General features: G+C 39.1%; 1 protein-coding gene across 1 annotated transcript in view; it reads left to right on the top strand.

The window, feature by feature from the left end:
• Positions 1 to 27,947, top strand: part of plxna2 (plexin A2) — a 455,048-nt gene that overhangs the window by 319,854 nt on the left and 107,247 nt on the right. The window contains exons 11-13 of the mRNA XM_043716237.1: positions 3,075 to 3,171; positions 9,967 to 10,157; positions 27,447 to 27,598. Of these exons, the coding sequence (XP_043572172.1) occupies positions 3,075 to 3,171; positions 9,967 to 10,157; positions 27,447 to 27,598 (440 nt within the window). The remainder of the gene's footprint in view (positions 1 to 3,074; positions 3,172 to 9,966; positions 10,158 to 27,446; positions 27,599 to 27,947) is intronic.

Raw genomic sequence — 27,947 nt, 5'->3', positions numbered from 1 at the left:
GGGGAAGGCGATACAGCAGAGGATTTTAGGGAAGAGTGGTTCAAAGTTGGGCTGAGGTAGTGAAGCTCTGCCAGCAGGATGAAGGGAGAGGGGAATGCAGAGAAAAACAGAATCAGAGGATCACAGGGAAGTAGGAAGAGGGAGACCAAAGTTAAATGCAAAGATAGTCTAAGGATATCCAGGGATTTGAAGATAACATTTTTATCCTTAAGTGTAATGCACTAAAGAGACAGGGAGGCAATATGTATCAGAAAGGCAGGCATGAGTGAGGTGGCGTCTCTATGGGATACTGTGGGCGCAATGCATTTTGGATGACTTGGGGTTTAATACGGTAATCATAAGCTAGCAAGTATGACCTTGAACTCTAATCTGGAAATGTGGGTTAAAGGTTCTACAGCTAAGAGGCTAAACAAAGGGCAAAGACAGTCAATATTGCAAAAGTAAAAGTGACTGACTTTCATGCTAAATAGAATGAGTTATTTACCTTCTCGAACAGAATGCTAATTGTTTACATGGTTTGGTCAGTCTGATTGTGTGGCCAATGAAAAGGGACAGAATATTTAACAGTGCGGCAAATACTGTTAAATGGGCAGAAATCCATTTCTGCCCCCTAATTTTCTTGTCACATCTGTGTCCAAATTTCCTTCCCTGAAGACTACTTAACAGTTTGAAAACACAGATGTTCTTGGGTTGAGGGACATGATGGAGGGATCGCTATCATCAAAAGTTGACTGTATTTTTAAAATATGTATTATAAAAACTATTATATGCAGCCAAGAACACATGCACACAGCACTTGGGTACCTTAAAATTGCCCTGAAGAAGGTAGTCACAAATGTACAGAGTAGAAGTGTGCATGTGTGTGTTTAAGGTAGCAGATTGAAAGTGGTAGTCTGAGAGAGCTTCATAGTCTGTTAAGTAGTCTTTGACCTGTGTGTACTACAAGTCGCTGGTGGCCTGGACTGACAAAGCAGTATCCTTTAAAAGTCCAGGGCTGCAAGGTCTAAAGCTTTACACTTGTACAAAGCAGGCTTTCAAAGAACAGAAGGCTACTTCATCAAGTATTACAATAGCAGAGAGGTGTGTAATTATATTGGAGCACTGACATGGCTGCTTCTGAAATAGAATCCTTATCTTGGATTTAACTAGATGTGCCCTATCAGTCTGTGTCGTTCAAAGGGTGGCAGGGACACTGAAGGCAATAATAAGAGAAACCAAAGTCTGTTATCAGCAACTGTCAGCTTTCAGGACTCTGCAGCTGAACTGAATTCCATATGAGTCACACATACTCAATACAAACTGAGTGTGGGCTGGTTTAGGATCATTTTCGTAGGGCTACCACCTTGATTTTTAAATAAGGTCCATGAGTTATTATGTGAGCATGTCATTCATGATTAAATTATTGGAGGACTTTCTCACAAATAAGAAAGAAGTGAATAACAGCACTCCTCTGCATTTCTGTTTTGCTGGTTGAAGGAGGCTTTTTTTTTAAAGATGAAGTCAGCAAGTTCCTCCAATAATTCCTTCAGTGTCTTGAGCCATACGCGTTAGGAAAATTCCAGATTGGCTTGCGCGGAGTTAGTAAATATCTGGCACAGAGTCAGTAAAGATACAACTGTTGGAGGGTAGAATGGCTGTAATACCTATTTGTGATTAGCATTTAGTGACATAGTCACATTATTGTCTTATAATAATGTGTAATATATTAAGAATCACATTTCTAACTTCACAGTAATAATGTTGAAAATTGTCTACTTCCTGTGAAGAGGTTTGTGCTAGATTTCTGCTGAAACCCTGAAGTAGACATCTTAACACAAAACAGCACATAGAATATTGATATAACTGAAGGTGAAAACAACAATAACAACAAATAAACATCTGAAGTATTGACTATGAATTCCAAAGATGAGCTTTGAAGAATAATTAATCCCTGAGAGTCAAACACGAAACTTGTTACCATGATTGACCACTTACCTGCTGAACTGCCAAGCTTGTATTACATGTTGTGAGCAACGAGAGAAATGACCCTACTTCCTTCGCCACCTTAATGGGACTAAAGGTTGGACCAGAGATTCTTATACCATGACTGTAAAAGAAACTGACTCTGAGCAAATGATGACTATTTTTAGAGACAGGCAAGCCATTGCTTTTTAGTGTCTCAAGGTAGGGTTCAACTGCTTTACTGTCAAATGAATCCCAGCCTGGAAATGGTCAGAAGTCACTTCCAGAGAGCAGGCTAGTTTAAAGCCAAATTAGAATTAAAGCAGAGATTGGATTTGTTTGAGACCATTATGTTGCTAGATAGATTTAATACTTTAACTGCAAGGCTGAGTATAAGTTCAGTTACAGTGATTAGATTACTTAGTGTGGAAACAGGCCCTTCGGCCCGACACGTCCACACCGACCTGCGGAAGCTCAACCCACCCATACATTTACCCCTTCACCTAACACTATGGGCAATTTAACATAGCCAATTCACCTCACCTGCACATCTTTGGACTGTGGGAGGAAACCCACGCAGACACAGGGAGAATGTGCAAACTCCACACAGTCACCTGAGGCGAGAATTGAACCCGGGTCTCTGGCGCTAACCACTGCCACCATGCTGCCCACCGGGAAGATTCTTTTTCCTAACATGGTAATTGCTTTTCTTGCAGAAGAAAGACTTTGACAGATTAATATGATTTACTAAAAAAAAGAACAACCGGTCTTTGTAATATCAATGATCTCTGCTATCTTCTACAACATCAAAAGTCAGTTCTGCTATAATGCGGTAGATCTGTTCTTGTGCAACCCCGTGTTATAAGAAGAATGTGCAATAGAAGTCCAGTTAAATTAATGGGGTCAGAATCACATTATAATGAATACATGCTTTAAAAGTTTGCAATTTAGAAACAGTGACTCCAGTTCATAAATTGTTCACAAATTCACATTAACGAAATGCACATAATAACAGAACAAACTGTACTTTGTTTTAAAATGACAGCTAGAATGTTTGAGATACCACATTTGATTTTAAAGTGTAATTAATCAAATATTAAACTTGTGTATGTTTTTCTTAATTCTTATTTCAGTACCACTATGATACAATGGACATCAGTGACCTGCCCATTGAGTTTTCAGTGGTGTGGAATGGTAACTTCATCATTGACAATCCAGCAGACATCAAAGGTATAAGTACAGCCAATATGAGCATAGGTTCCTTCTAACTATCTTTCTAGGATCAAAGAGGCACTTTAACGTCGAGCTCACAGCTTTGTGAGCTATGGTGCCATCCGTGTCAATTTGACTCATTCTTCAAGGGAGGGGATCTAGATTTGGTGGGGAATTTGAACTTACCAGTCAGAGGCAATGGGGTTTGGGTGATGGGTACTGGGCTGTGAAAACCTGGAGATCGAGCTTTCCCGACGTACGTTGGAGATTTAATTCCAAATTATGCACAAGTCTGACATCCCAGGTTTCCAACAGGGAAATAAGTGGTCTGTGGATTAAATTCAGACCCTCAACATTATACAATCACAACAAAACTCATTCTTCGTTAAAATTCATTCCATAGTCAAAAAGCAGCTTTTTAAAGTTTTTCTAATATCGCTCACCATTTTGTGGCCTGAAGCAGGTTTATTTTGCAACAGAATTATTTGTGTTAAATGCTCTGTTCAGCTGACAATTCAAAGGCTTTTGTTTGCCACACCGCCTACAAAGTATTTACACAGTGAAATACAGGGTCAGAACATCCTGCATTTTATGAGAGTATCTCTTATCTAATTGGAATCGTCATTGTTAATTATATGCATCTTGCTTTCTTCAAATTAAATTTCCTACCCATGCACCATGAACCACTATGTGATCGACCAGGCAGACCGTTGACGCTTCTTAAAGATTCATAGAGTCTTAGAATGTACAGCGCGGAAACAGACCCCCCTCCCCCTCTCCCCTCCCCCCAGGTCCAACCCGTCCATACTGACCAGATATCCCAACCCAATCTAGTTCCACCTGCCAGCACCCGGCCCATATCCCTCCAAACCCTTCCTATCCATATACCCATCCAAATGCCTTTTAAATGTTGCAATTGTACCAGCCTCCTCCACTTCCTCTGGAAGCTCACTTTGACAATGTAACTTCAATCTGGAATGTTTCAAAAACAACACATAGGATTGATACCCCTGTCTTGCCACCAAAATATTGCTTAAATTTTTGGGGTTTTTTTTGAGTAAACATTTTCTGCTGTTTTGGGTAGTACCTTTCTGCTTATATGGGATAATTAAATCTGATTCTAGCATTATGCTCCATGTTTGGTTTCCGTGCCATGACAATTTTCATGTTATGTCATCAGGTGTGAAACATGATAGTTCAGACTTCATACTGACTTTGTTGATGTAGAAAATGGTAACCTCTAAGTGCAAATACTCTGGGGATCTTTGGTGTGACCAAATGTTAACACAAATTAGTACAGCATCACTCTTTTGTTGTCTAAAACAGTCTTCTGCACTTGAAACTATTATCCATTGATTAGAATGTGTTGACTTAGAACGATGTAGACTGATGCAGTATTTGAGTACAGAGGAACCTCGATTATCCGAATATCAATTATCCGAATTTCGAATGATCTGAAGAAGATCTCAAGATCCCGATAGAAGCATTACATCAAAGAGGTGTTTCAACACTATTTGCGTCTTTTTTTACAGTGATTAAAAACAAACCCACCTTACTGAAATGCTGCCAAGAACAGTCCTGGACATCAGTGGGAGCCCAGGCACCGTATCCAAATGACTGACCTCCCGCCCTCTGTCTCTCTCCCCACAATTTGCCTGGAGTTCTACACAGGGGTGTACTCTAATGTCCCTTTCCCCAGATAATCTCTCCAACGTTGTCCTGTACAGGGCACAAAGGTGTGTGTGTGTGTGTGTGTGTGTGCGTGCGTGCGTGTGTGTGTGTGTGTGAGTGACGCACGTGCTATTTTGAGGCACCCCTGCCTCCAAAAGCAGCAGCAGTCTTACTGTTGTTGTCCAGTCCAGCGTTTGGAGGGGGGAGGGGTGCAGCAGCGGACAGTGAAGGGGCCTCAAAGTGGGGTGCGGGGTTGGGGGCAGGTAGGGCTCATGCGAGGTGTGCTGCTGCCTCGTCTCCTGAACAGGGAGCGGACTTAGCATATGCTCGCTGTGTCAATCCCATTGAACTAATGGCGGGGGGTGGTGCGAGAGGCTTCAGCAGTGTTGCAGGTCCCTTACACATAAGTGTGTGTCTGCTCAGAAACAAACCCTGAGACCGAGAGAGGGAGCGAAGAAAGAAGAAACTTCAGAGGAGTTCTAGTGGCCCCAGAGGAGAGACACTGGTGGGCGGCACAGTGGCACAGTGGTTAGCACTGCTGCCTCACAGCGCCAGCGACCCGGGTTCAATTCCTGCCTCAGGCGACTGACTGTGTGGAGTTTGCATGTTCTCCCCGTGTCTGCGTGGGTTTCCTCCGGGTGCTCCGGTTTCCTCCCACAGTCCAAAGATGTGCAGGTCAGGTGAATTGGCCATGCTAAATTGCCCGTAGTGTTAGGTAAGGAATAAATGTAGGGGTATGGGTGGGTTGCGCTTTGGTGGGTCGGTGTGGACTTGTTGGGCCGAAGGGCCTGTTTCCACACTGTAATGTAATCTAATCTAATCTAATTAACCGAATAACCAAATATCCGAATGAAATAGTGCCTGCCCATCTCATTTGGATAATCGAGGTTCCTCTGTATATAATGTCTTTGAATACAAAAATAGAAAGGACCTAAGTGACTTTTTGCTTGAGAAAATCCACCCTCTATTTGATGTTTACACTTGTTCTTATCGTGAGGTGTGAGTAATAAAATTCTAGTTGGAAAGAAGGCCAAGTGTGTGTAACTTGTAAAACTTACTGCTGGTAAGCATGTTTCAAATAAAATAAAGTTAAAAGTCACACAACACCAGGTTATGGTCCAACAGGTTTAATTGGAAGCACACTAGCTTTCGGAGCGACGCTTCTTCATCAGGTGATAGTGGAGGGTTCGATCGTAACACAGAATTTATAGCCTCGATCTGTGTTACGATCAAGCCCTCCACTATCACCTGATGAAGGAGCGTCGCTCAGAATGCTAGTGTGCTTCCAATTAAACCTGTTGGACTATAACCTGGTGTTGTGTGATTTTTAACTTTGTACACCCCAATCCAACACCAGCATCTTCCAATCAAATAAAATAGGACTGGTTAAGAAAGTTTAGAAATTAGTGTTAGTACCATCATTGCAGATGTTTTATGTTTCACTGAGTTATTAGGTTTCAATCTGTGTTGAAAGAGACTTTCTGTTCTTCAATGACTTTGTATAATGTACCTCTCACTTCAGCATTTCATTAAACTGGTTTCTCTCTGAATTCTGTAAAATTTTGTGTCTGAAAGATCTGCTTAATCTTGCTGTATAAGAGCAGAGTATCCACATGTAAAAAACAATATTTTCCTTCACAATGACAAAATTAACTTTAAAATGTCACAAAATTAATTAGTATGGTTTTGTTATGTTAATACAATTATTGAATAATTTCTGTATGTTCATACCTTCAACAGAGATAGTATTTCTTCCTCTTTTAGACAAAATAATGCAATGCCAAAATGATTTATAAACAAATCCCCTAATGGAAGACTATCCGTGTGCATATGGGTGTTGTAAAGATGTTCCTTTTGAATGCTTTGACACAGTCCCCTTATGTTTCTTCCAATGACAATTTTCGTTGTATTAGTTGTATACCAGCAATATCTGTAAATAAATATTTAGAGAAAGCATTCAAATACCCAATTAGCTAACGAGAAATGGAAAAAATCCATTTAATTATTCAAATGATATACACCATGATTTTCTGCTTTTGTGGAAAACATTGTTCCTGCTGAAGGTGAAATTTGATCTGTTGACCATGAAGGTGAAAAACTGAATGCCCTAATTTTCAAAATGATTACCCATGTGCTGCTGTTTGTGGATTAATTACTTGATGAAGGAACAGTGCTCCAAAAGCTAGTGCCTCCAATTAAACCTGTTGGACTATAACCTGGTGTTATCTGATTTTTAACTTTGTACACCCCAGTCCAACACCGGCATCTCCAAATCATAATTAGTTCCTGCTATGTTATTTGATGATGTTGAAAGGAGTTTAAAAGTCTGCTATATCACAATGGTAAACATGAGCCAATGGCTGTCCTATTATTTTGTTACCCAAAAGGAGTACTCGCACCTTTCACCCAAGTGTTTTTTTGTTGTGTGACAGACAAAAGATGGACTTGACTCAGACTTTAATTAAACAAATGTTTCTTTATTTAACCCTTTAGGTACTAATATTCAATATAAAGCATACATACATTGTAACATTTACTTCCTACTTCATTTAACTTAACTTCAACTTTAACTCACCATTTAACTTTGCTTTACTTTAATTTCGACTTAATTCACATTTAATGTCCATGCTAACTTTATAAGTTTGACTTGATTTAAATGCTGTTCCAATTCAGAGTGAAGTAGCCAACTTTGCTCTTGGTGTAGGTCTTACCTCATGGGTCTTTGTCTTCTCTGAAGATGACTTCAAGGCATGTTCTTCTCAAATGTCGGTCTCGAAGGCTTATTCCTGCAAAATCCTTTGTTCCACTAAAATGGACTCTGTTTCCAGAAACATTTCTGGCACTCAGCCAATTGAATTGACCAAACCCTGATCACAATGTTTGATCTAAGCGAATGGAGTTTACTGGTAAACCACTCTCAGATGTCTATACAGTTACATTCCATACTCCATATGAGGCATCTGCCTCTCCTTGAATGAAAAATGTGAGGAACTTATAGGTATTTAATTTAGCTGTCACCACGCTTTATGACTGTTCCTTTTGATTGCCTTCCATGGACAAGGGCGAGTTTCTACTTGTATCATGATGAAACATGTCTCTTCCTCTGTACTATCATAATAAGTGGACGTAGGCTTGCTCGTTTCGCTGGAAAGTTTGTTTTCAGACATTTTGTCACCATACTAGATAACATCATCAGTGAATCTCCAGATGGAAATCCAAGTCAATGTCTTTGTTAATAGAGTTCCGGTTGGAATGCCATACTTCTTGGAATTCTCATGCATGTTTCTGTTTTGATTTGTCCTAGGATGGATGTGTTGTCCCAGTTGAAGTGGTGTCCTTCCTCATCTGTATGTAAGGATACTAGTGAGAGTGGGTCATGTCTTTTTGTGGCTAGTTGATGTTCATGTATCCTGGTGGCTAGTTTTCTGCCTGTCCAATGTAGTGTTCGTTACAGTTCTTGCAAGATATTTTGTAAATGACATTAGTTTTGCTTGTTGTCTGTATAGAATCTTTCAAGTTCATTATCTGCTGTTTTAGTGTGTTGCTGGGTTTGTGGGCTACCATGTTGCCAAGAGATCTGAGTAGTCTGGCAGTCATTTCTGAGATGTCTTTGATATAGGGGAGAGTGGCTAGGATTTCTGGATGTGTTTTGTCTCCTTGTTGGGGTTTGTTGCTGAGAAATCGGCGGATTGTATTCATTGGGTACCAGTCAAGCTTCTCAAAGGGCTCATTATGCGATACCTCCTGCTTTCTGATTTTTGTGGTCATGTTCCAGTAGTCTAGCTCCTGTACTTTGAAATTGCTTCACTGTGCTCTTTTCCAAAGCCCACAGCACATTGCCTTTATCTCTTAGAATCATAGAGATGTACAGCACAGAAAAGATCCCTCCAGCCCAACTCGTCCGTGCTGACCAGATATCCTAAATTAATCTAGTCCCATTTGCCTGCACTTGGCCCACATCCCTCTAAACCGTTCCTATTCATATACCCATCAAGATGCCTTTTAAATGTTGCAATTGTACCAGCCTCCACAACTTCCTCTGGCAGCTTATTCTATATGCACACCACCCTTTGCATGAAAAGTTGCCCCTTGGGTCCTTTTTAAATCTTTCCCTTGCTCCTCCTCAAAATCTGTATTGGATTTTTGGTCACATTTTCTTCACGTTCTTTGGACCAGTATTTCATGTTCCTTCATGATGCCTGTCTGAAGCATCCAGATATTTGTAAGTATTAAAGCCAATGCATAAATGCAAATCATGACTACCAAAGACTGTAGCCCTTCGCTGCCTGTGCTGCCTTGAAGTTTATTAAGTCGCAGATTCCCGTTGCAGTATTTGTTTATTGAGGAGACATAAAAAGTAAATATAATTATTTAACAGATTGAATAAAAGCTTTTCTTAATTAATGAGAAAATGTGAAGGCTTAAAATGGATCTTAAAAAATTATTAGTGCTTGTAAAGCTTCAGATGTAAAGCAGCAGATGGCATCTGTAGCAAGAGTAATGATCTTCGCAGTATTTTTGTAAAGCTTCTCCAATGTTATAACATCTTTCTCAGTGTGAAAGCAGCATACTCCATCTCTTCCCACCCCCCCGCCTCAGTTGAACAGTGTCACTACATCAGGAATTGACTGTTGATCCTTCACGTCACCTATCTAGCTTCTGCGTTGAAATCAAGTGAGCTCTTGTCCGCATTTATTTATTGCAAATCTTACATTCAAGGCACAATAATGTGTGAAATGCCTGGGACCCAGTGTAAATATAGGCACCTGGTAGCACTTGTTACAGTGCAGGAAGATTTCATGCAATGTTGGGGGTTGCAATGAATTGTAGATGTGGAAGTGTGAGGAAGGACATTGAATTTTAGTGACCAGAGTCCCTCTGAAATCTTAATGCCACTCAGTCTAGAATGAGACATAGCCATATCACATACCAGGCTGGATAAGAATGAGTTTATCTTCAACCGTGCTCATCAATTCAGTGGTCACAATATCAAATCGCTGTGTCCTATTTACTCTAACCTGAAATCTTTATTTATAATGTTCTGATCAGTGCATTATAACTTATGATTGTTAAACAATGAGGTTTAAATTCACGTTTAACACTGTATATCACTTTTCTTTTTTGAATTTCTTCTGATTCCAGTTCACCTGTACAAGTGTGATGCACTGAGAGAGAGCTGTGGTCTCTGCCTGAAAGCGAACCAGAAGTTTGAGTGTGGCTGGTGTCGTGGTGAAGGGCGATGTACACTGAGGCAACATTGCCCCATTGCTGCTTCTCAATGGTTGGATCTGTCCAGCAAAAACATGAAGTGCACCAATCCTCGTATTACAAAAGTAAGAGAAATGTTATTATTTTCTAATACTCCATGATGCTTTGTGGCATCTGATGAATAATGTTTGTTTTCTGCTGCTCCATGCATGTCTGATAAATGACATGCTCAAAGAACTTCCCCTCAGTATCCGTGTATCCGTTCTTCACAAACTTTCATATGAAGCATGGGATATAATGCTCATTTTTTTCCTAATTGCTTTCTTATTGAGTGTCATATAACTACTATGATTTAAATAAGACTTGAATAAACTGGAAACCCTAGTGTCACAATGAGTTTGTTGACTGTTGCCAGTTGGCTTATAACCTGATAATGCAGAGGTTCAACAAAAACATTATTTAACAGTATTAGCCATTTGGTTTTCATGAACACTAACCTTGTCAGATAAACCAATCGTGAACTCTTGCATTTGTTGGTCCCATATATTCTGCTCCAGTGCACAAACTCTAATTAAACTCTGTTCAAAGTGGAGAATCTAATTAGTCCAAATTGATTGGCTCATTATATAAATGTAGCATTAAGAACCTTACACAAGGTGACTGAGTTATCATGTGCAGGCCAGCCTTTTTAACCGACCCGTCACAAAATATAGCTTGCTTATTTGTTGACCCAAAATGTTAATATTAGCAAACTGTATTATAGCTTCAGTTTTACAGCATGTACATGTGCCTTAGTAATGTGACCTCGCTTATATTTGTAAGCTGGCTGTGTTTATCAGTCCCTAATGTCAATTCCTCAGAAAGTAAACCTCTAAAATGAATATAAGCTAAGCACCTGACAAGATAATGAGCCAAAGTCCTTTCTGTTAGCCCTTGTAAAACTAAACTTTCAAGGATTTTGCAGCAATTATCTGGTGGTGTTCAATTTAGGAGATGTACCAATCACCCGGCTTTCCAGACTTGCATGACCTTTTGAAAGTATTGGTGTCCTATACAATCTGTATCCTTAATATTGAAATCAGTTTGGAGAATCCTTGAACATATGTTGGGGAAGACCAGAACTATGGGTCTAAGAATAAGGGGTAAAGCATTCAGGACTGAGATGAGGAAGAATATCTTCACTCAAAGTTGTAAACCTATGGAATTCTCTACCACAGAAGGTTATTGGAGTCAGTTTATTAGATATATTCAAGAGGCAGCTGGACATGGCCCTGATGGCAAAAGGAATCAAAGGGTATGGAGAGAAAGTGGGAATGGGATACTGAAATTGCATGATCAGCCATGATCATGTTGAATGGTGGTGCAGGTTCGAAGGGCTGAATGGCCTACTCCTGCACCAATTTTCTATGTTTCTACTTACAACATTACCTTTCTTTAAACAACAATGACACTCTGAAGATTAGTTTTGTAACTGCCTGCCATCAAAGGCAGTTAGTAAATGTGTATAAAATAATTCTGCATGCATCTTTGCTATTGAGCTCACTGCCATTTGCTTTCATGTGTCTATGTGTTGTTTTACCATAAATTACATTCTATCAGTTATATGACCAATAAATTCTGAAGAGCAAGTCTCACTTGCAAACAGATTATGAGCAACTATTTGACGCCAATTATCAAGCAAGATTTTATTTGTCTTGGCAACAAAACCAAACCATCATTGTGAACCATTGTTGAAATGATGTTGCTCGTATATAAAGATGCTTCAGCGTATATCTTGCCGCAGTGCCATGTGACCAGGTATAATGGAATAACTCTTAATTTGTTTGCTATCCTTTACCCATGTCACACATTGTTTACTCTGTATCCCAAAGAAACATAAAGCAGATCTACAAAGGGTAAGATAAATACAGAGTGCATGATGGAGCGTGCACAGATTTCTGTCTCATTGTCATGTCACAAAGAATACTTTTTATGTAATCCAGCAGCCAATACAGATGTCAGAGGTAGATAAAATGAGCAGATAAAGTAAAGGTATGATGGCATTTCATAATGCAATGAAGCAGCTCAACAATATGATTAGTTTGTTTAACCTTGTCATGTGTAATTTCCTTAACTCTCAACTTTAAATTTAGTTTGAATAATGTCTTTTCATTGTAATAATCATAGAGTCACAGAAACAGACCTTTTGGCCCAACCCGCCCATGGTGACCAAGTTCCTGAACTAGTCCCATTTGCCAGCATTTGGCCCATATCCTTCTATACCTTTCCTATCCTTGTAGCCATCCAAATGTCTTTTAACTGTTCTAAGTGTACCCATCTCCACCATTTCCTCCGGCAACTTGTTCCATATACACATCACCCTCCGTGTTGGGAAAAGTTGCCCTTCAGGTCCCTTTTAATCTTTCCGATCCCACCTTAAAACTGTGCCCTCTAGTTTTGGACTCCCCTACCCTGGAACAAAACCTTGGCGGTTCACCTTATCTATGCCCCTCATGGTTTTATAAACTTCTATAAGGTCACCCCTCATCCTCTTCTGCACCAAGGAAAAAAAATGTGCCAACCAATCCAGCCTCTCCTTACAACTCAAACTTTCCAGTTTTGGTAACATCCTTGGAAATCTTTTTTGCACTCTTTTCAGTTTAATGACACCTTTGCTATAGCAGGGCAACCAGAATTGTATGCAGTACTCCAAAAGTGGCTTACCAGTGTCTTGTACAGCTCTAACATGACATACCTACTCCTGCACTCAGTGCTCGTATCGATGAAGATAAGCATGCCAAACGCCTCTGACACCGCCCTGTATAAATGGTTTGATTTAATCTGACTAATTGTTGTCACTGAAGAGTTTTGTTTTGCAAGCAGTACTGGCAGATCATAGCTATTAAGGACATACAGATCATAGAATGCTTAGACAGAGTGAGGCACACGAGGTTACGGCTGCACAGGAAGTGCACAAAAGCAAGATCAACATTATTTGAAGTTAGAGCGGTCCAGTCAGCACTCTAATAACAGCAGGGAAGAAGTTGTTCTTGAACCTGTTGGTGCATATGTTCAAGCTTCTGTATCTTCCGACTAATGGAAGAGGTCGGAAGAGAGTATTATCGGGAAGGGATCTTTGATGATGATGGCAGAATTTCTGCAGCAATGAAAAGTGTTAACTGAGTCCATGAATTGGAGATTGACGTCCGTGTTGGTCTGGGCTGTGCACACAGCTTTTTGTAGTTTCTTATAGTCCTGGACAGATGAATCGCTAAACCAAGCCGTTACGCACCCAGACAGTATGCTTTCTATTGGGCATCTGTAAAAGTTGGTGAAGGTCCTTATGGACATGCCAAATTTCCCAAGCTACCCGAGGAAGAAGAGGCATTGCTGGTAATTTTTGACCATCGCATCTACATGGGAGGTCCAGGACAGATTGTTGCTCTGCAAAATGTTACGCTCTCAACCCTCTCCACTTCAGCTCTATTGATGAGGATAGGGGCATTACCTCCTTCTTTCTTCCTGAAGTCAATGAGTGATGCCACTTTCAAAGAACTGCACCCGAGGTTGCTGTTCAACAACACTCCCCAGTGTCTAACCATTAACACTTTAAGTCCTGCGTTTATCTGAATTAAACTCCATCTGCCATTCCTTTACCCATTGCCCAGCTGATCAAGATCTCATTGTGCGCTTAGATAACTTTCTTCACTTTCCACTATACCACCAATGTTAGTGTCATTTGCACATTTACTAACCATGCCTCCCGTATTCTCTTTCTGTTATTAAAAATAACTTTCTTGCTAATTACACAACCCAGTGATAGATGACACATGTATTTGACTAAAGCTTCTCACTTCCCAAAATGTTGTTCAACTATTAAAATACCTGAATTTTCCCTTAGATTTGAAGATTAGAATATGTTCCCACACCAATTTGTGCCTCACCAATTATCATTATTTCATTCATTGAAAAGATTCATATCTGTTCTGGCAATTGGCAATAATGGTTCATCTGTGCTTGTGGGGTAAACACAGAACAGGGAAGAAAATGTCTGGTTGCATTCTGGTTGTTAGATCTGAGAACAATGTGATGGGGAATATTCAAATTTGTGATTATGTCCCACAGTCAGCATACAAGATATGCTCATATAATTTCTGTATCATAGTATTTGAGTTAAGGCTGTAAAGATCTCTTAGACCATCTTACTCTGGGATCACTTGACATGATACAAGAAGCATACTGCTCTATATAACTTACTAGCTCAATGCTAACACAGGTGCACTCAGTCTGAGGAATGTTATGTTTGTATATAATTGTCAGCTCTTACAAATGTCTCTTGGATACATCACCATGCTATCCACACCCAATTTCTTATATTAAAGGAACTAATAATAAACATTCCTGTTTCAGGTAAAATACCCAGTTGTAGGCAAATTGCATCATTTATAACACTCGAATGCGTGTTTTATTGATGAAGATTAAATAGTATGGAATATGATATACATTTACAATCTTACCATATTGTGCACTCTGCCAAAAGGCAGGTCCCTGTCTCACTGTCGCCCTGAGCATTAATATGATCATTTTTGTCAGTGATTATTTGCTATTACCTATCACTCTCTGGGGTAGGGTGGGAAAGTTGGTCATTAGTCTAGGAATTGAAGCATTGCCAGCATTATTCTGAACTACACACAACTCAACTAAGCAGTTGAGCTAACTAGCACTTCCCTATTTACAATATACTAATACACAAATGAAACATATTACATGGACTAAGACTGTTGCTTGAATATGTTTGGTCTTTCCACCACAGAATTAATCAAGGCAGAGACAGGAAGGTGATAGGGACTCATTTGCCATGTCTTCTGCCTGCTAAAATTTTACCCAGCCATCAAACTGACCATAGAAGAGGGCATTAAATCCTGGCCCATGTTTTCAAAGGAATTTTACTCACTCTTTCAGAACCAATTAAGAAGCATCACGTTGGCTGATTGGTTACCAGATAAATAAGGTAAAAATAATGACTGCAGTTGCTGGAAACCAGATTCTAGATTAGAGTGGTGCTGGAAAAGCACTGCAGTTCAGACAGCATCAAAGGAGCAGGAAAATCGACGTTTCGGGCAAAAGCCCTTCATCTATTCCTGATGCCCGAAACGTCGATTTTCCTGCTCCTTGGATGCTGCCTGAACTGCTGTGCTTTTCCAGCACCACTCTAATCTAGAATCTACCAGATAAATAAGCTAATTACAAAAATTGTACTCATGGCACTGAGAGTTCAGCAAAAGGATTTATTTGCTGCTCACAAAATATAAGCTAAACATCTTAGAAACCCTTGTTGTGGTTATCTAACAACTATAATGAAGGACCAAATATAACTTTGGAGTTAGACAGGTGAGACATGGTGTTGAGTGAAAACACAGGATTAATTTCAGGCATCTTCATGTCAGCGGTAAAGCTGTGGTTAGCACCGTTGACAGTATTTATAAAAAATATTGTTCCTTTTCTTGTTGGCTGTAGTAGGAACTTACTGTTATGGGTGTAACATGGACACATCAGTAAGGTGAGTGTGGGATGGTGGCACAATTGTGGTAAAGTCACACTCCCCTTGACATCCTTCAAGGTCTGCCTTTCACCTTGATCACTGTAAGAGCTTATAATCTTATCTCTAATTTATTTATAAATCTAGCTTTTCATTTCCCCACTAGTTCTGCAATGAAGGCAAGCAAATGAACAGAGTTGGAAGTGGAAGGAGCAAGGGTGGTTGGAGGGAATGTGGAGGAGGAGAGATTATGGTGTATACATGCAAGCAGAGCTGGGAATGTAGAAATGTTGTAACGCTCCTATTTATTTAAAGGCTGTGGTCTTGTGACGTTTTTGTGTCTATTGAGAACAGCCCTAAGTAAATCAGTGTTAAAACTTGGATAAATGCACAAGACAAACAGCCCAAGTTTTTTGCACCAACAAGTTCCAGTGGGACCAAAAAAGGCACAGTGAAAGTTCTAAATATGAAAAGTATCTTGTCCCAAGGTTTCTGGCTGTATTGTAGCCCCCAGTATTGGCAGATGTCTGAGTGTCTATTGACGTTATAACTGCAAAATCTAGTCCATGAGGAAATGCTCAGTTGACTATATGCTATTTACTAGGTGAAAGTGAGGACTGCAGATGCTGGAGATCACAGTCAAGATTAGAGTGGTGCTGGAAAAGCACAGCAGGTCAGGCAGCATCCGAGGAGCAGGAAAATCGACGTTTCGGGCAAAAGCCCATCATCAGGAATGAGCTCATTCCTGATGAAAGGCTTTTGCCCGAAACGTCAATTTTTCTGCTCCTCAGATGTTGCCTGACCTGCTGTGCTTTTCCAGCACCACTTTAATCTTGTATGCTATTTATAACAAGGGACTGAATTCCAACAATTAAGCTAGGTGCCAATTTTGGGGAGTTACATGGGCACTTTCTCTCAATGAATCTATATCAATTATTTCATGCAATTCACTGCAGCTCCTGTCATTCCAAAGACAAGTACATGGAGTTGGCCACAAATCAGCCTTGATTTCATTGAATGGCAGAACAGGTTCAGAGGGCCGAATGGCCTATTCCTGTTCCTATATATGCAGCACGTCTCTATGGTCCCACTCTCATATTCCCAAGCAGCAGAATTACTCATCAATCCTGGCATTTCCATATATTGCTGCTGGCAGCATTATATTTAAAGCCCAACTGTGTGTTACATCAAGTTACAAATAGCTCCTCACAGTATGCACAAGGGGAGGAAAACTTCTCAAGTTGTATAGATGGCATGCATGATTGTTTACTTTGCTTTCTTTTACCATTGTTAAATCATGCACTTTAATTTGAAAAATTTTACTATTTCTCCCACTTACCTTTTGAGTTGAGAAGACAACTTTTCAACATCACTTTTTACATTAATCTTTAGAGTCAAGGTAAAGGGGCCATAGTCATACCAGACCTTAGGGTTGCTCCCTCAAATATAGCTAATTGTGATTTAACCTGAGGCTTACCACACCTCAGGCAAGGGGAGGGATCGAGAAGGAGAATCCTGAATAATGAGTTACCTGATCAAAAACAATACAGATTTAGATTTAATACCAGAATGTAATTTGGATGTACAAAAAGAAATGGAAAGATAAAGGAATATTTCAGCTGTGAATGTAAGACATCGGTCTCGTTTACAAGTGGCATGTGAAGTTGAGCTGGGGGGACCAATTAAATGCTAAGCTTCTCATTGAATCCTCTCATGTTGATCAAAATAGGAGGTGTAAAAAAGAAATGGACCCAATGTATAAAGCAGCATATTACTGATCTTTCCAGCAGTGCAGCAAGGTAGCTTTGGTCATGGGTGACTGCAGGAATTACTTTTGCAGACTATCATTTCTTTCAAATTTATTTGTTTCTTCTGTTACTCAGTATTAAGATAACATTTTTCTAAGCTGCAGAGTATTGCAAGCGATGTAATTAGCCAGTAGCCTGGCCCCCACTCTCTTTGTGTGGATTGGTTGTGCTGATGATTCCAGTTTATTTAGTTCCTTGAGCTTTATTTATTTTGAATGGAGCAGCTCATCATAAATGTGATAGAATGTCACAGTGAAATCAGTCTGGAGTTTCTAAACAATAGCTTTTAGAAAGATAAATGAAATCATTTTAGGTAATGTATGTGTTCTAGGTATTGCATTAAATCCTTCAAAATCTTCACCAATAAAAGAGTCTGACTAACAATTTCTCCAAGCTGTCTTCCTGTTGTATTTTTCACTGGTTTCCAAGCACAAAATACATTAAAAATTGTGCCTTTTATGCTATAATCATCATTCTGTATAGTATTTTTGTGTTTAATTAACTTCCTTATAAAATCTCCTTTGCAATAAAATTTCATATCCTGGATAAAGCCCTATTCCATAGGTTGAATCAATGGGGTTGCATTGAGGAGCAGGAAAATGATTAAAAAAATTACTTTTTGCAAACTCAGATCATGAGGGTGAGCTCAGCAATTGTCTAGCAAGACAATAATTACACTATCTTCAGGCTTGTTTTTTTTTCTAAATCTTCATTCAATGGATGAAACAATTCTTTAAAAAGTTATTTGTCCATCTGTGCATTACTCTATGTATTATAGATTTGCATATATACCTTTAAACAAGGCAGGGTACTGAACGTTTTGAATTACCATTATTTTTAGCAAACTTGCAGCAGTTGCACACATAGGCATTGTAATTCTGTCTTCAATCTTTTTAAACTAGTAAGACCAGATTCTTGAGCACTGGCCCAGGTGACAGACATGATCAACATAGCCAGTTTTGTGCACATTATAAATTTGATCAAGGGTTAGGTTATGTTCAGGAGGTAGTTTGTTAGTAACAGTCATGCCGTTTTTCTGCAGTATCATATAGTCAGCTGATTTTGGTTCACAGTCTACAAGTAACCTTCTAAGGATGTGGCAAAGTTTGAAAAGTGAAATCTTAATGTTCTGGATAACTCTTGAATTACAGTTGCTTATGCAAACATTAGGGATTACTAGAGATTCAAACTTGGACAACATGGCATTCACTGTATGTGTTCTGCTGATGCTGTCAAGTTGAGTACAGGTTGGAAAACTGAGAAACTTTATGTATTGCATCGTCTTTCAGTTGTCTAAGCTTTCCCCATTGGGTAGCATACACAGATCCACTTTTGCTTATTTTTGTAATTTTCTGTTTTTACTCAGTACTCTCAGACACGCAATCTTGAGTTGACAAGTGGTAATGTTATTCTGGCAGTGTGAATGTGGATGCTGTCGATCTTGTCTTCCCTAAGTGACAAAATGCAGAAAAGCAGGCTGATGTACTGACAGTTAAAAGAAATATCTCTGTCACTTCCATGCTGAAGCTGACTTTTAACTGAGTTCTGAATTTGCCTGTACTTTACACTGCGCAAACTTTTTTTTCATTACCTAGAATCTAAAAAGTGACTTTAATAAAATGATAATGTTGAAAGGGATGAGAAATGAAGAACTCAACATAAAGAATGTTCCTGTAGAGTTCCATACAGATACATTTGTCAGTGATGATCTCCAATGAAGAAAGCATCAGTCACTCAGAAAATAAGAGCCTTTATATTAAAAAGGGCACAATAGACATTGCCTGTAGCACACAGAATGAGTTCTGTCCTGAGTTCTGATGAAAGGGAAAACTTAATGAACTTTTATTAACCTTGTGGTCATATCTTCATACTTACCCTGTGTTATATATTTATACATGGACAAAATTCTTTAATTCTGCCCAGCCCGGCTTACCCCAGTAAGTTACCATGTTAGAAACAATTCAGTGAAGAACTGGAACATATATAGAATCTTTCTTCTATCAGGCCAAACTAATCATTGTGAGGAAATACAAGCCTATCAATCAGTTCCTAACACTTTCCTCAATGAAAAGGTGCACAAAAAGAATTTGTTAACAGCAGACAAATGCATCCAGGGAAGAGAAAGCTTAAACAGAAAGGTACATGCTATTATGCACCTGCTAGGTTGTGCTGGAGGCATAAGGAGAAAATAATAGACACCCTTAACTTGCGTGCCTCAAGATACTGACAAAATTGGATAAACTACACTTGATATTTTACTCTGTGCTTAGGATTTCCCCTTTTGGTCGTCAGCAAAGTGGCACTAAGTACAGAGAACTGATGTTGTTCGACATGGAGCTGCATGAGATAGCTTTGATATTTCTTTCAAGATGCTTTCTTGCAGCTACTGGTCTGTCAATGCAATTGGACAAGGAAACGTTTACACGTGCAGTCAAACTTACAGAATTGTTCACACCTCATGGCTGGACAGGGAGAACATTTATGGAGGTTATCCTATTTTGCTGACCAATGCATTGGTTCAGGTGGGCAGGCAAATAAGCATAACACAACCCATGAAAATTAAGTTAGAAAGGCAAAAGAAATGAGAAGGTATAAGAAGTAAGGCTTCACAAAATGTGCTTTTGCAATGATTGGTTTATATATCTTATCTGCTCAATAGCAAATAACTGTAGGTGCTGTCACCATTAAAGTTTTGTTGTTTCTTCAGCAATAACAAAATGAGGATTTGCTGACAGCTGAGAGAGGCAGAATGTAGTATGACAGGCTGCTGACATTCCTGCTGAGTTCAATAGCAATTTACTTGTAGCTCAAAGAACTCTGCATAAATTCAGCAGTTATCATTAAACTATTAGTGATGTCATCTGTGTTATATTTTTAAAAAGCACAAATGAACCTGTGAAGATTCTTGTGGCTTACTTGGCTGAGCGTTGTAGCTCATTAAAGTAATCTATTGATATACTGCCCTGAGTGATTGTGCAGCAGATGCATGACTCAAACTTAATCTTATCCTTTATCTTACTAAAACTGTCACTCACCTGGAGGGAAAATAATCTCAAATTTACACACCTTAAGGCGAAACAGTTAAAATATATTTCATGTATGGGTTTAGTACTGTGGATTTGTTTGGCAATGTTATTCATTTTAATTAATTCCTAGGCTTTCAGAGGTTTGGTCCCCAGGCTAAAGTATTAAGGCACATTGTGATTTGTTTCTCCTCCTTTTGCTCTCCACTTACCCTTCAACAAATAAAAAAGTTCAGACTGCTGTGTAGTTAACTTCTAATTATTGAAAATGTTAAGTCAAAAATAGCTGCGTTATTTCTCTAGTATGAAGTGGATTGCATAGCTACAAAGTAGTAATTTGCAGTTTATAGTTATGATTTTACACCAATACATTTCCTCAACTTGACCTAGCTGTTAAACTGAGGCTGACTGCTTCCTTCAGGGAGGATCTAATAATATACTTCCACTGGTCCAGCATGGAATTCATATTCTGCATTTACCTGATCTATTCCAAGTGTTACTTCATTTATCATCTTCTACACGTCATTATTTTGAAAATTCCACTCCACTCTTGTAAGCAAAGGAGCATGCTTTTGATCACAAACTTGTCAGAGACCTCTTAGATGAAAAAAGAATGTTATTAGTAATTTCACATGAGGATATAAACTTCCTGTTTTACTGGGATAAAATGGTTGAACCTTTTTTCCAAAACAGGTACTTGCATATCAACAATTTGTTTCTATGATGGTGTATGTATCATTCTAAAAATTGAAGGACCTAATTAAATTAGACATTTTGGTTCTGCCAGTGTTGCCCTGAAGAGTTGTTATTTTGTAATTATTTGCTTGGAAACATTGTTATTGCACTGAATGCAAGTCTAAGCAGAAATGCTATAGGAAAAGGTATTGTTTAATCAGCTAATTTGTTAAATGTGAATAAATTACCCCTTCCCTTGCTAATTTTAATAGAAGACAATTTACAAATCTATTATTCTAAACTCATTCATGCATATATCCCTTTCTTTGGAGTAAGTATCTAAACCACATCTTTGGTAGTGGAGTGTGTTCCTATCTGTTCTGTTGTATAGAATATACTCAGATCAAATGATTGTTTACAGTATCATATAGTACCCTAGTAGCTCAAATGTGAACCTTTAACAGCATTTAAGAACACTTAAAGCATCTCAGGCTCTGTGATGTTAAAAACACACTATTTATCACAAAATAAAATCCCTCTTGTCATATCTAGGAAATTAAGGAAATAACTTTTGGCACCATAAAGGACGTTTTAAATTTCAGATTACAGGTTGTTTTAAATTCCAGATTTTTGACTCCGAGTTTGTGTCTAGAAATGACTCCTATTTTAGAACTACTCCAGAATAGATTCTGGACATTGTTTCTTGGATTGCACCATCTGTTTTGCCTGAATGAAATTTCTATCTTGACATTTCATTCTGCCAACACTACTTGATTTGAATTAAGAAGAGTTGTGTGGGAGAGACATCCTTTAGAACAAACCCAATGTATATTAAAGCTATATAATGTTGAAATGCTCTGTGTTCTGGTCTATAAGACACATGCAAACTTGGAAAGAGGAAACAACATCTAACAATCAATCAGAAGTTTTTAAACATAAAAGCAATTAACTTTTACTTTCAAATAATGCAGTTATTTCTTAACTTTCAAATGTTTTCTTCATGGGTCACACAGTATTTCAAGCACCCTTATAGAATAACTGGGTTCTGCCAATTTTGTATAATGTGTAAAGATTTTCATAAAGCTTGACTGAAAGTGTTGACAGTTTGTGTAATCCAGAACTTTAGAGTTTGATCTAATAAAAGATATTTTATTGCTATACTTAACTCTTTAAACAAGCTAAGAGCTATCAATGTTTGAGAAGATTTGTAGCTCAGGTTGAGGTTCTGGATGCAAGTTTGTTCGCTGAGCTGGAAAGTTCGTTTTCAGACATTTTGTCACCATATGGAGTTCTGCTTACATTGCCAGGACTGTAACAAACACTACATCAGACAAACAGGCAGAAAACTCAAGCACCCTTATAAAATAACTGGGTTCTGCCAATTTTGTATAATGTGTGAAGATTTTCATAAAGCTTGACTGAAAGTGTTGACAGTTTGTGTAATCCAGTTAAGTATAGCAATATTTTATTGCTATACTTAACTCTTTAAACAAGCTAAGAGCTATCAATATTTGAGAAGATTTGTAGCTCAGGTTGAGGTTCTGGATGCAAGTTTGTTCGCTGAGCTGGAAAGTTCGTTTTCAGACATTTTGTCACCATATGGAGTTCTGCTTACATTGCCAGGACTGTAACAAACACTACATCAGACAAACAGGCAGAAAACTAGCCACCAGGATACATGGACATCAACTAGCTACAAAAGGATATGGCACGCTATCACAGGTATCCTTACATATAGATGAAGAAAGACACCACTTTGACTGGGACAAGCTAAACAGAGACACGCACAAGAATTCCTAGAGGCCTGGCATTCTAACCAGAACTCCTTCAATAAACACATTGATTTGGACCCCATCTACCATCCTCTGAGAAAAAGAACCGGAAATGATATCACCTCCCCCACCCCACCCTCCCAAGAAACCAAGACACACAAAGCGGGACATAACACCAACGCTTCATCAGAGGCTCACTGATGATGTTACCTAGTATGGTGACGAAACATCTGAAAATGAACCTTCCAGCTCAGTAAGCTAATCTACATCCATGTTAAGAGCTGTCTTAAGTTAATGCCATTGGAATGTTGTGATTGTTATACGTTAGATATGGAGAAGTTTCATGATAGACCATTGACTTGGAAGAGACTGAAAAGAAATGGTTTATGGAAATTATTATTCCAGGATTCAATAATTCAAGTATGATCCTAATTAAGAAAGAGCAAGAGTAAATTTCAACACTTTGCTTATCAAAGCATTCATCTCCCTGTGGGCAGCAGAGTTTGAGTGAATTCCAGCTTATAGTAGTACACTTGGATAGTTCCAATCCCATACATTCAGTCTTCTCTAATGCCAGTATGTTAGCCTTTCTCTTTTCAGCTCATAGTCAAATGTGCTGTTCTATTTTCTACGAGACTGGATTATTGTATAGGGAACTGTTTACCAGTAAAAGGCTCCGTCTAATATTTGAAATTTTGAAACACTTTAAATAAGAAAACAGACAATGCACTTTTAATCAGATAATAATGCAGAATTTTGATAGACAACTCAGCTAGCGTTCTAGCAGCAACAAAATGTACCCAGGAGAATAAGTCAAAAATGAGCAATTCAAAAGATTAAGATTTTAATGCATTATAGCATCTGGAAATTAAATCAAAAAGAATTCAGCATCAAAGAACTACCTGAAGCATGGAACTCTTTCAGAAAGAAGCCTTAATCTCACTGATAAAATTCATGTGCATTCAAATTGCACTGTATTGTTCCTTGGTTATTTTGATAAAGAATTAACTTATATTTAACTCAACATTCAGGGTAGGACTGAAATATGGGAAGTAACATTTGTACCACACTAGTATCAGACAATTACTTCCTCCAGCAAGTGAAAATTTTAACTATCTTCCTGTGGAGTTCAAAGACATTTCCATCCACGATCCACAGCTGGGGAATTTAATTGACCAGATTCTGAACTGGACCAGCCCTATCATTACCATGCCATCAAGACCAAGTCAGTGTTTTGGAATTTTTCAGTGAGTAGTCCACTTGCTGTCTTCCAAAAACCTGTCTATCATCAAAAGGCTCAAGTCGGGGTTGTGATGGATTACTCCAACTTGCCTGGAGGTGTGCAGCTCCAATGTCCCTCCAGAAATGTAAGACCATCCAGGACAAAGCAATCCACTTGACTGACACCCTATCCACTACCTTAAGCACTCTCTCTCTCTTCCACTGATACGCAGTGGTAGCAGTGTGTACCATCTCAAGACACATAGCAGCAAATCAGCTGGGTTCCTTTACTGCACTTCGCAAACCCATCACCTCTGCCACCCAGAAGGGCAAGGGCAGTAAATATGTGGGAACACAATCATTTTAAATTTAGCCTCTAAGCTGCATACCACTTTGACTTGGAACTATCTTGCCATTTCTTCACTATGAGCCAAAGTCCTAGAACTCCTTTCCTGACCCCAATCATGGACCACAGCAGTTCAAAAAGGTAGCTGAGCACCACCACCTCCAGGGAATTTGGAGATGAGCAACAATTGTTGATTTAGCCAGCAATGCCTATGATGAGTTTTTAAAAAACCGAATAAAGTAATTCCTCAAAGCTTGGTATATCAATATCCCAGCAGTAAGATTGTACTGTGTAATTTCATTTTAAGTCTTTTCTTTTTGTTTACCAAATTTGGGAATTTGGATAAAGTTGGTAAGGCCGCCTGTATTGATGAAGCTTGTTTGCTCTGGCAAATGTTGGTGGTGGGTCTTCTTGAACATTATAGTCCTCACAGTCCTACAATGTTCGGTAAAGAGACCCCCAATGATGTACCTAGTGAAGGATGCTGAGAGGTTTGGAAGGACATTGAGGTTCCTGCTACATTATTGCTCTTGTCCATCTCGGGGATGGAGATTTCAGGAGAGATAGACACTGTCAAAGTTTACCCTCATGTGTTTCTGCTGTGCATTCTGTACACAGAGCAGACTGTCATAACCCACAAGGAAAAGTGCACTGATACTCAAGTCCCACTCTGCTGAGGTCATCACAAAAGTTAAAGTTTTAATCAAGTTACTCAAAGTCCTAATTTTCTTGTCTGATGGAGAGTTGTAAATAGAAAACATTTACTAAGTTTCTGCACTTAACTAAAAGTGCTATTTATTACAAATAAGTCAGTGTTTAAAATTGTATTCATTAAGGGATGAGGGTGTTGTTGGCCATGCCAGCACTTACAGCCTATCCCACATACCCAAAGGTCAACCACATGGATGTGGATCTGGAGTCACATGTAAGCTGGACCAGGTAAGGATGGCAGTTTCCCCTCCCTAAAGGATATTAACGAACCAGACAGGTTTTTTCAACAATTGACAATAGTTTCATAGTCATCATTTAGATTTTCTTTATTGAATTCAAATTCCACTATCTGCCACGGCAGGATTCAAACCTGAGTCCCCGCAACATTACCCGGGACCTTGGGTTAACAAAGTGACAGCAAGGATTGCAGATGCTGGAGAAGTCCAGAGTTGAAAAGGATGGTGCTGGAAAAGCACAGCAGGTCAGGCAACATCTGAGGAACAGGTGAGTCAAAGTTTCGAGCATAAGCTCTTCATCAAAAACGTCGACGTTCCTGCTTCTTGGATGCTGCCTGACCTGCTGCGCTTTTCCAGTGCCACCCTTTTCGACCTTGTTTTAAAAGTCCAATGATAATACCACTAGGCCATCACCTCTTTGTGGTATTATTCTAACCACAGGAAAATGAAAAGTATCTTAGAGTATAATAGTACTGACTTAAACTTTAACCCCTTAAACCCTTACAAAGGTATGTAGACAGATACAGACTAAACATGGATGTTATTGGCAGAGAAAATATACTAAGGGAGCACAGTTCAGTAGCATCGATCCCCAGGATTCAATGCAATGTCCCTTTTGCTTTTTTGAGTCCTTCTCATCATCTTATTTCTAAGTCTTTGTGGCATGACATGGCGCATTGACAATCTAATTGTTGAGCTTCTCAGTCGCTGGTTAGAGACAACAAACAGCAAATGGTGGGAGATTATAGCTAGCTATTCTTCAATTCTTTAACTTCTCTGCAGGGAGAGAAAGATGCTGCCCGACTGCAGGGTGGAGGATTTCTGCCTCTTTATTTTTCAGATTGATGACTGTTGATACCCATAATTGATCTGATTTTGCTTTTAATCCAACATGCTGTCTCTGGTACAAGATAGACCCATTGTTCTGTTGAGTCTCATGTACCTTCCCTCAAAGATTGAACAAATAATGGTAGAAATACAACTCTGTTCCAGCATTTTGTTTTCATAAGTGTGCTCCCATCATTGGTTTAAAGCAGTTTCCTTTTTTGTTTTTGCCCAAGATCAAAAATAAAAATAAAAGATTTTTACAATGCCAATGAGCCATGCCCCTGGTGATGGAGGGCGAGAATATTGGGTCGAGTGCCAGGAAGTCTGATCAAGCAATCTTTTCTGTATGAAATGGCTGGGTAAACTTCATTCTGTAATTTTCAATAAAAATTTACTGTCAGTGTTTTCTCTTCCACTAGCCAGTAATACATGGAGAGCATTTGCATCAAGAGGTTTCTGTTCTCTGGATGTGTTTGTAGTCAAAAAATATCTGTGTACAATTAGTGTTGCACAAAAGAAGTCAACACGACCGCTGGGTTGCTGCAAAACAAATTGTGCAAACTTGGTGGCCTGTACAATTTTAGGCAAACAACCAAATACAGTTCTTTTTTGAAAGGTTTCTTAGCTCTCCCTCAATCTTAATTTATATACATCACTTATGCTTTTGTCCTTTCATTCATAATGCCTTAACCACAGACTCTGGTTAACTGAGGTTTTTATTAATAAGTTTCTTTTGTTTTGGTCTTGAAAGAGAACTTTTCCCTTCCCCTCTACCCTCCCTCACCCCCTATACCCACAACAAAAACATCATCTTTTAGCTTTCCAATTACTGAAATGCTCCATGTAATCCTGAGGGCTAACTGTCAGCATTTTTAATTCACTGATCTCTGGTATCTGTGTTGTAATTTTGTACACGCGTGTGTTATTGTTGCTTGGCAACTGTTGGTTCTACAATGTGGATAAGCAGAATGCTGGCTTTGCAGCAAATTAAAGCACAATAGGTTATCTACGCGTTATTTATCACAGCACTGTCAGGACTGTTTGATTCTTCAGTAAAGCTTTCCAATAGAACTTAGTCTGTAAATGCACCTTCAGCAAATACCTGTAGGCATTTTCCTTTCCCTACATTTCTGTATGCTTATCTTAGTGTCTTTTTTAATTACTTTGAGCATGAACACAATCAGCAATCACATTCAAATGCCTTTAAAATGTTAACAGAATAAATAAATAACGCGTGTATTGTTTGCCCTGAATTTATTTATTTGCTTTTTTTCAGGTAACACCAATGTCTGGGCCACAGGAAGGGGGGACTCAGGTGACCATCCATGGAGTGAATCTGGGTCTGGATTTTTTGGACATTGCTAATAATGTGCGTGTGGCAGGAGTGCAGTGTATCCCACTGTTAGATGGATATGTAATCGCTGAGCAGTAAGTTCAATCTATAATTTGGAAAATAGCTAGTTTTGTAAATGACCTTTCTTCCTATCTGATTTGACTCTTAATTTCATGCCAAGATTAGAGTGGTGCTGGAAAAGCACAGCAGGTCAAGCAGCATCCAAGGAGCAGGAGAATCGACATTTCGGGCATGAGCTCTTCTTCAGGAATTAGGAGAGTGTGCCAAGCAGTCTAAGATAAAAGGTAGGGAGGAGGGACTTGGGGGAGGGGCATTGGAAATGCGATAGGTGGAAGGAGGTTAAGGTGAGAGTGATAGGCTGGAGTGGGGGTAGGGGCGGAGAGGTCAGGAAGAAGATTGCAGGTTAGGAAGGTGGTGCTGAGT

This window comes from Chiloscyllium plagiosum, chromosome 26 (genome assembly GCF_004010195.1).
Source record: "Chiloscyllium plagiosum isolate BGI_BamShark_2017 chromosome 26, ASM401019v2, whole genome shotgun sequence".
NCBI classification, from domain to species: Eukaryota; Metazoa; Chordata; class Chondrichthyes; order Orectolobiformes; family Hemiscylliidae; genus Chiloscyllium; species Chiloscyllium plagiosum.
This window is presented reverse-complemented; position numbering and strand designations above follow the sequence as displayed.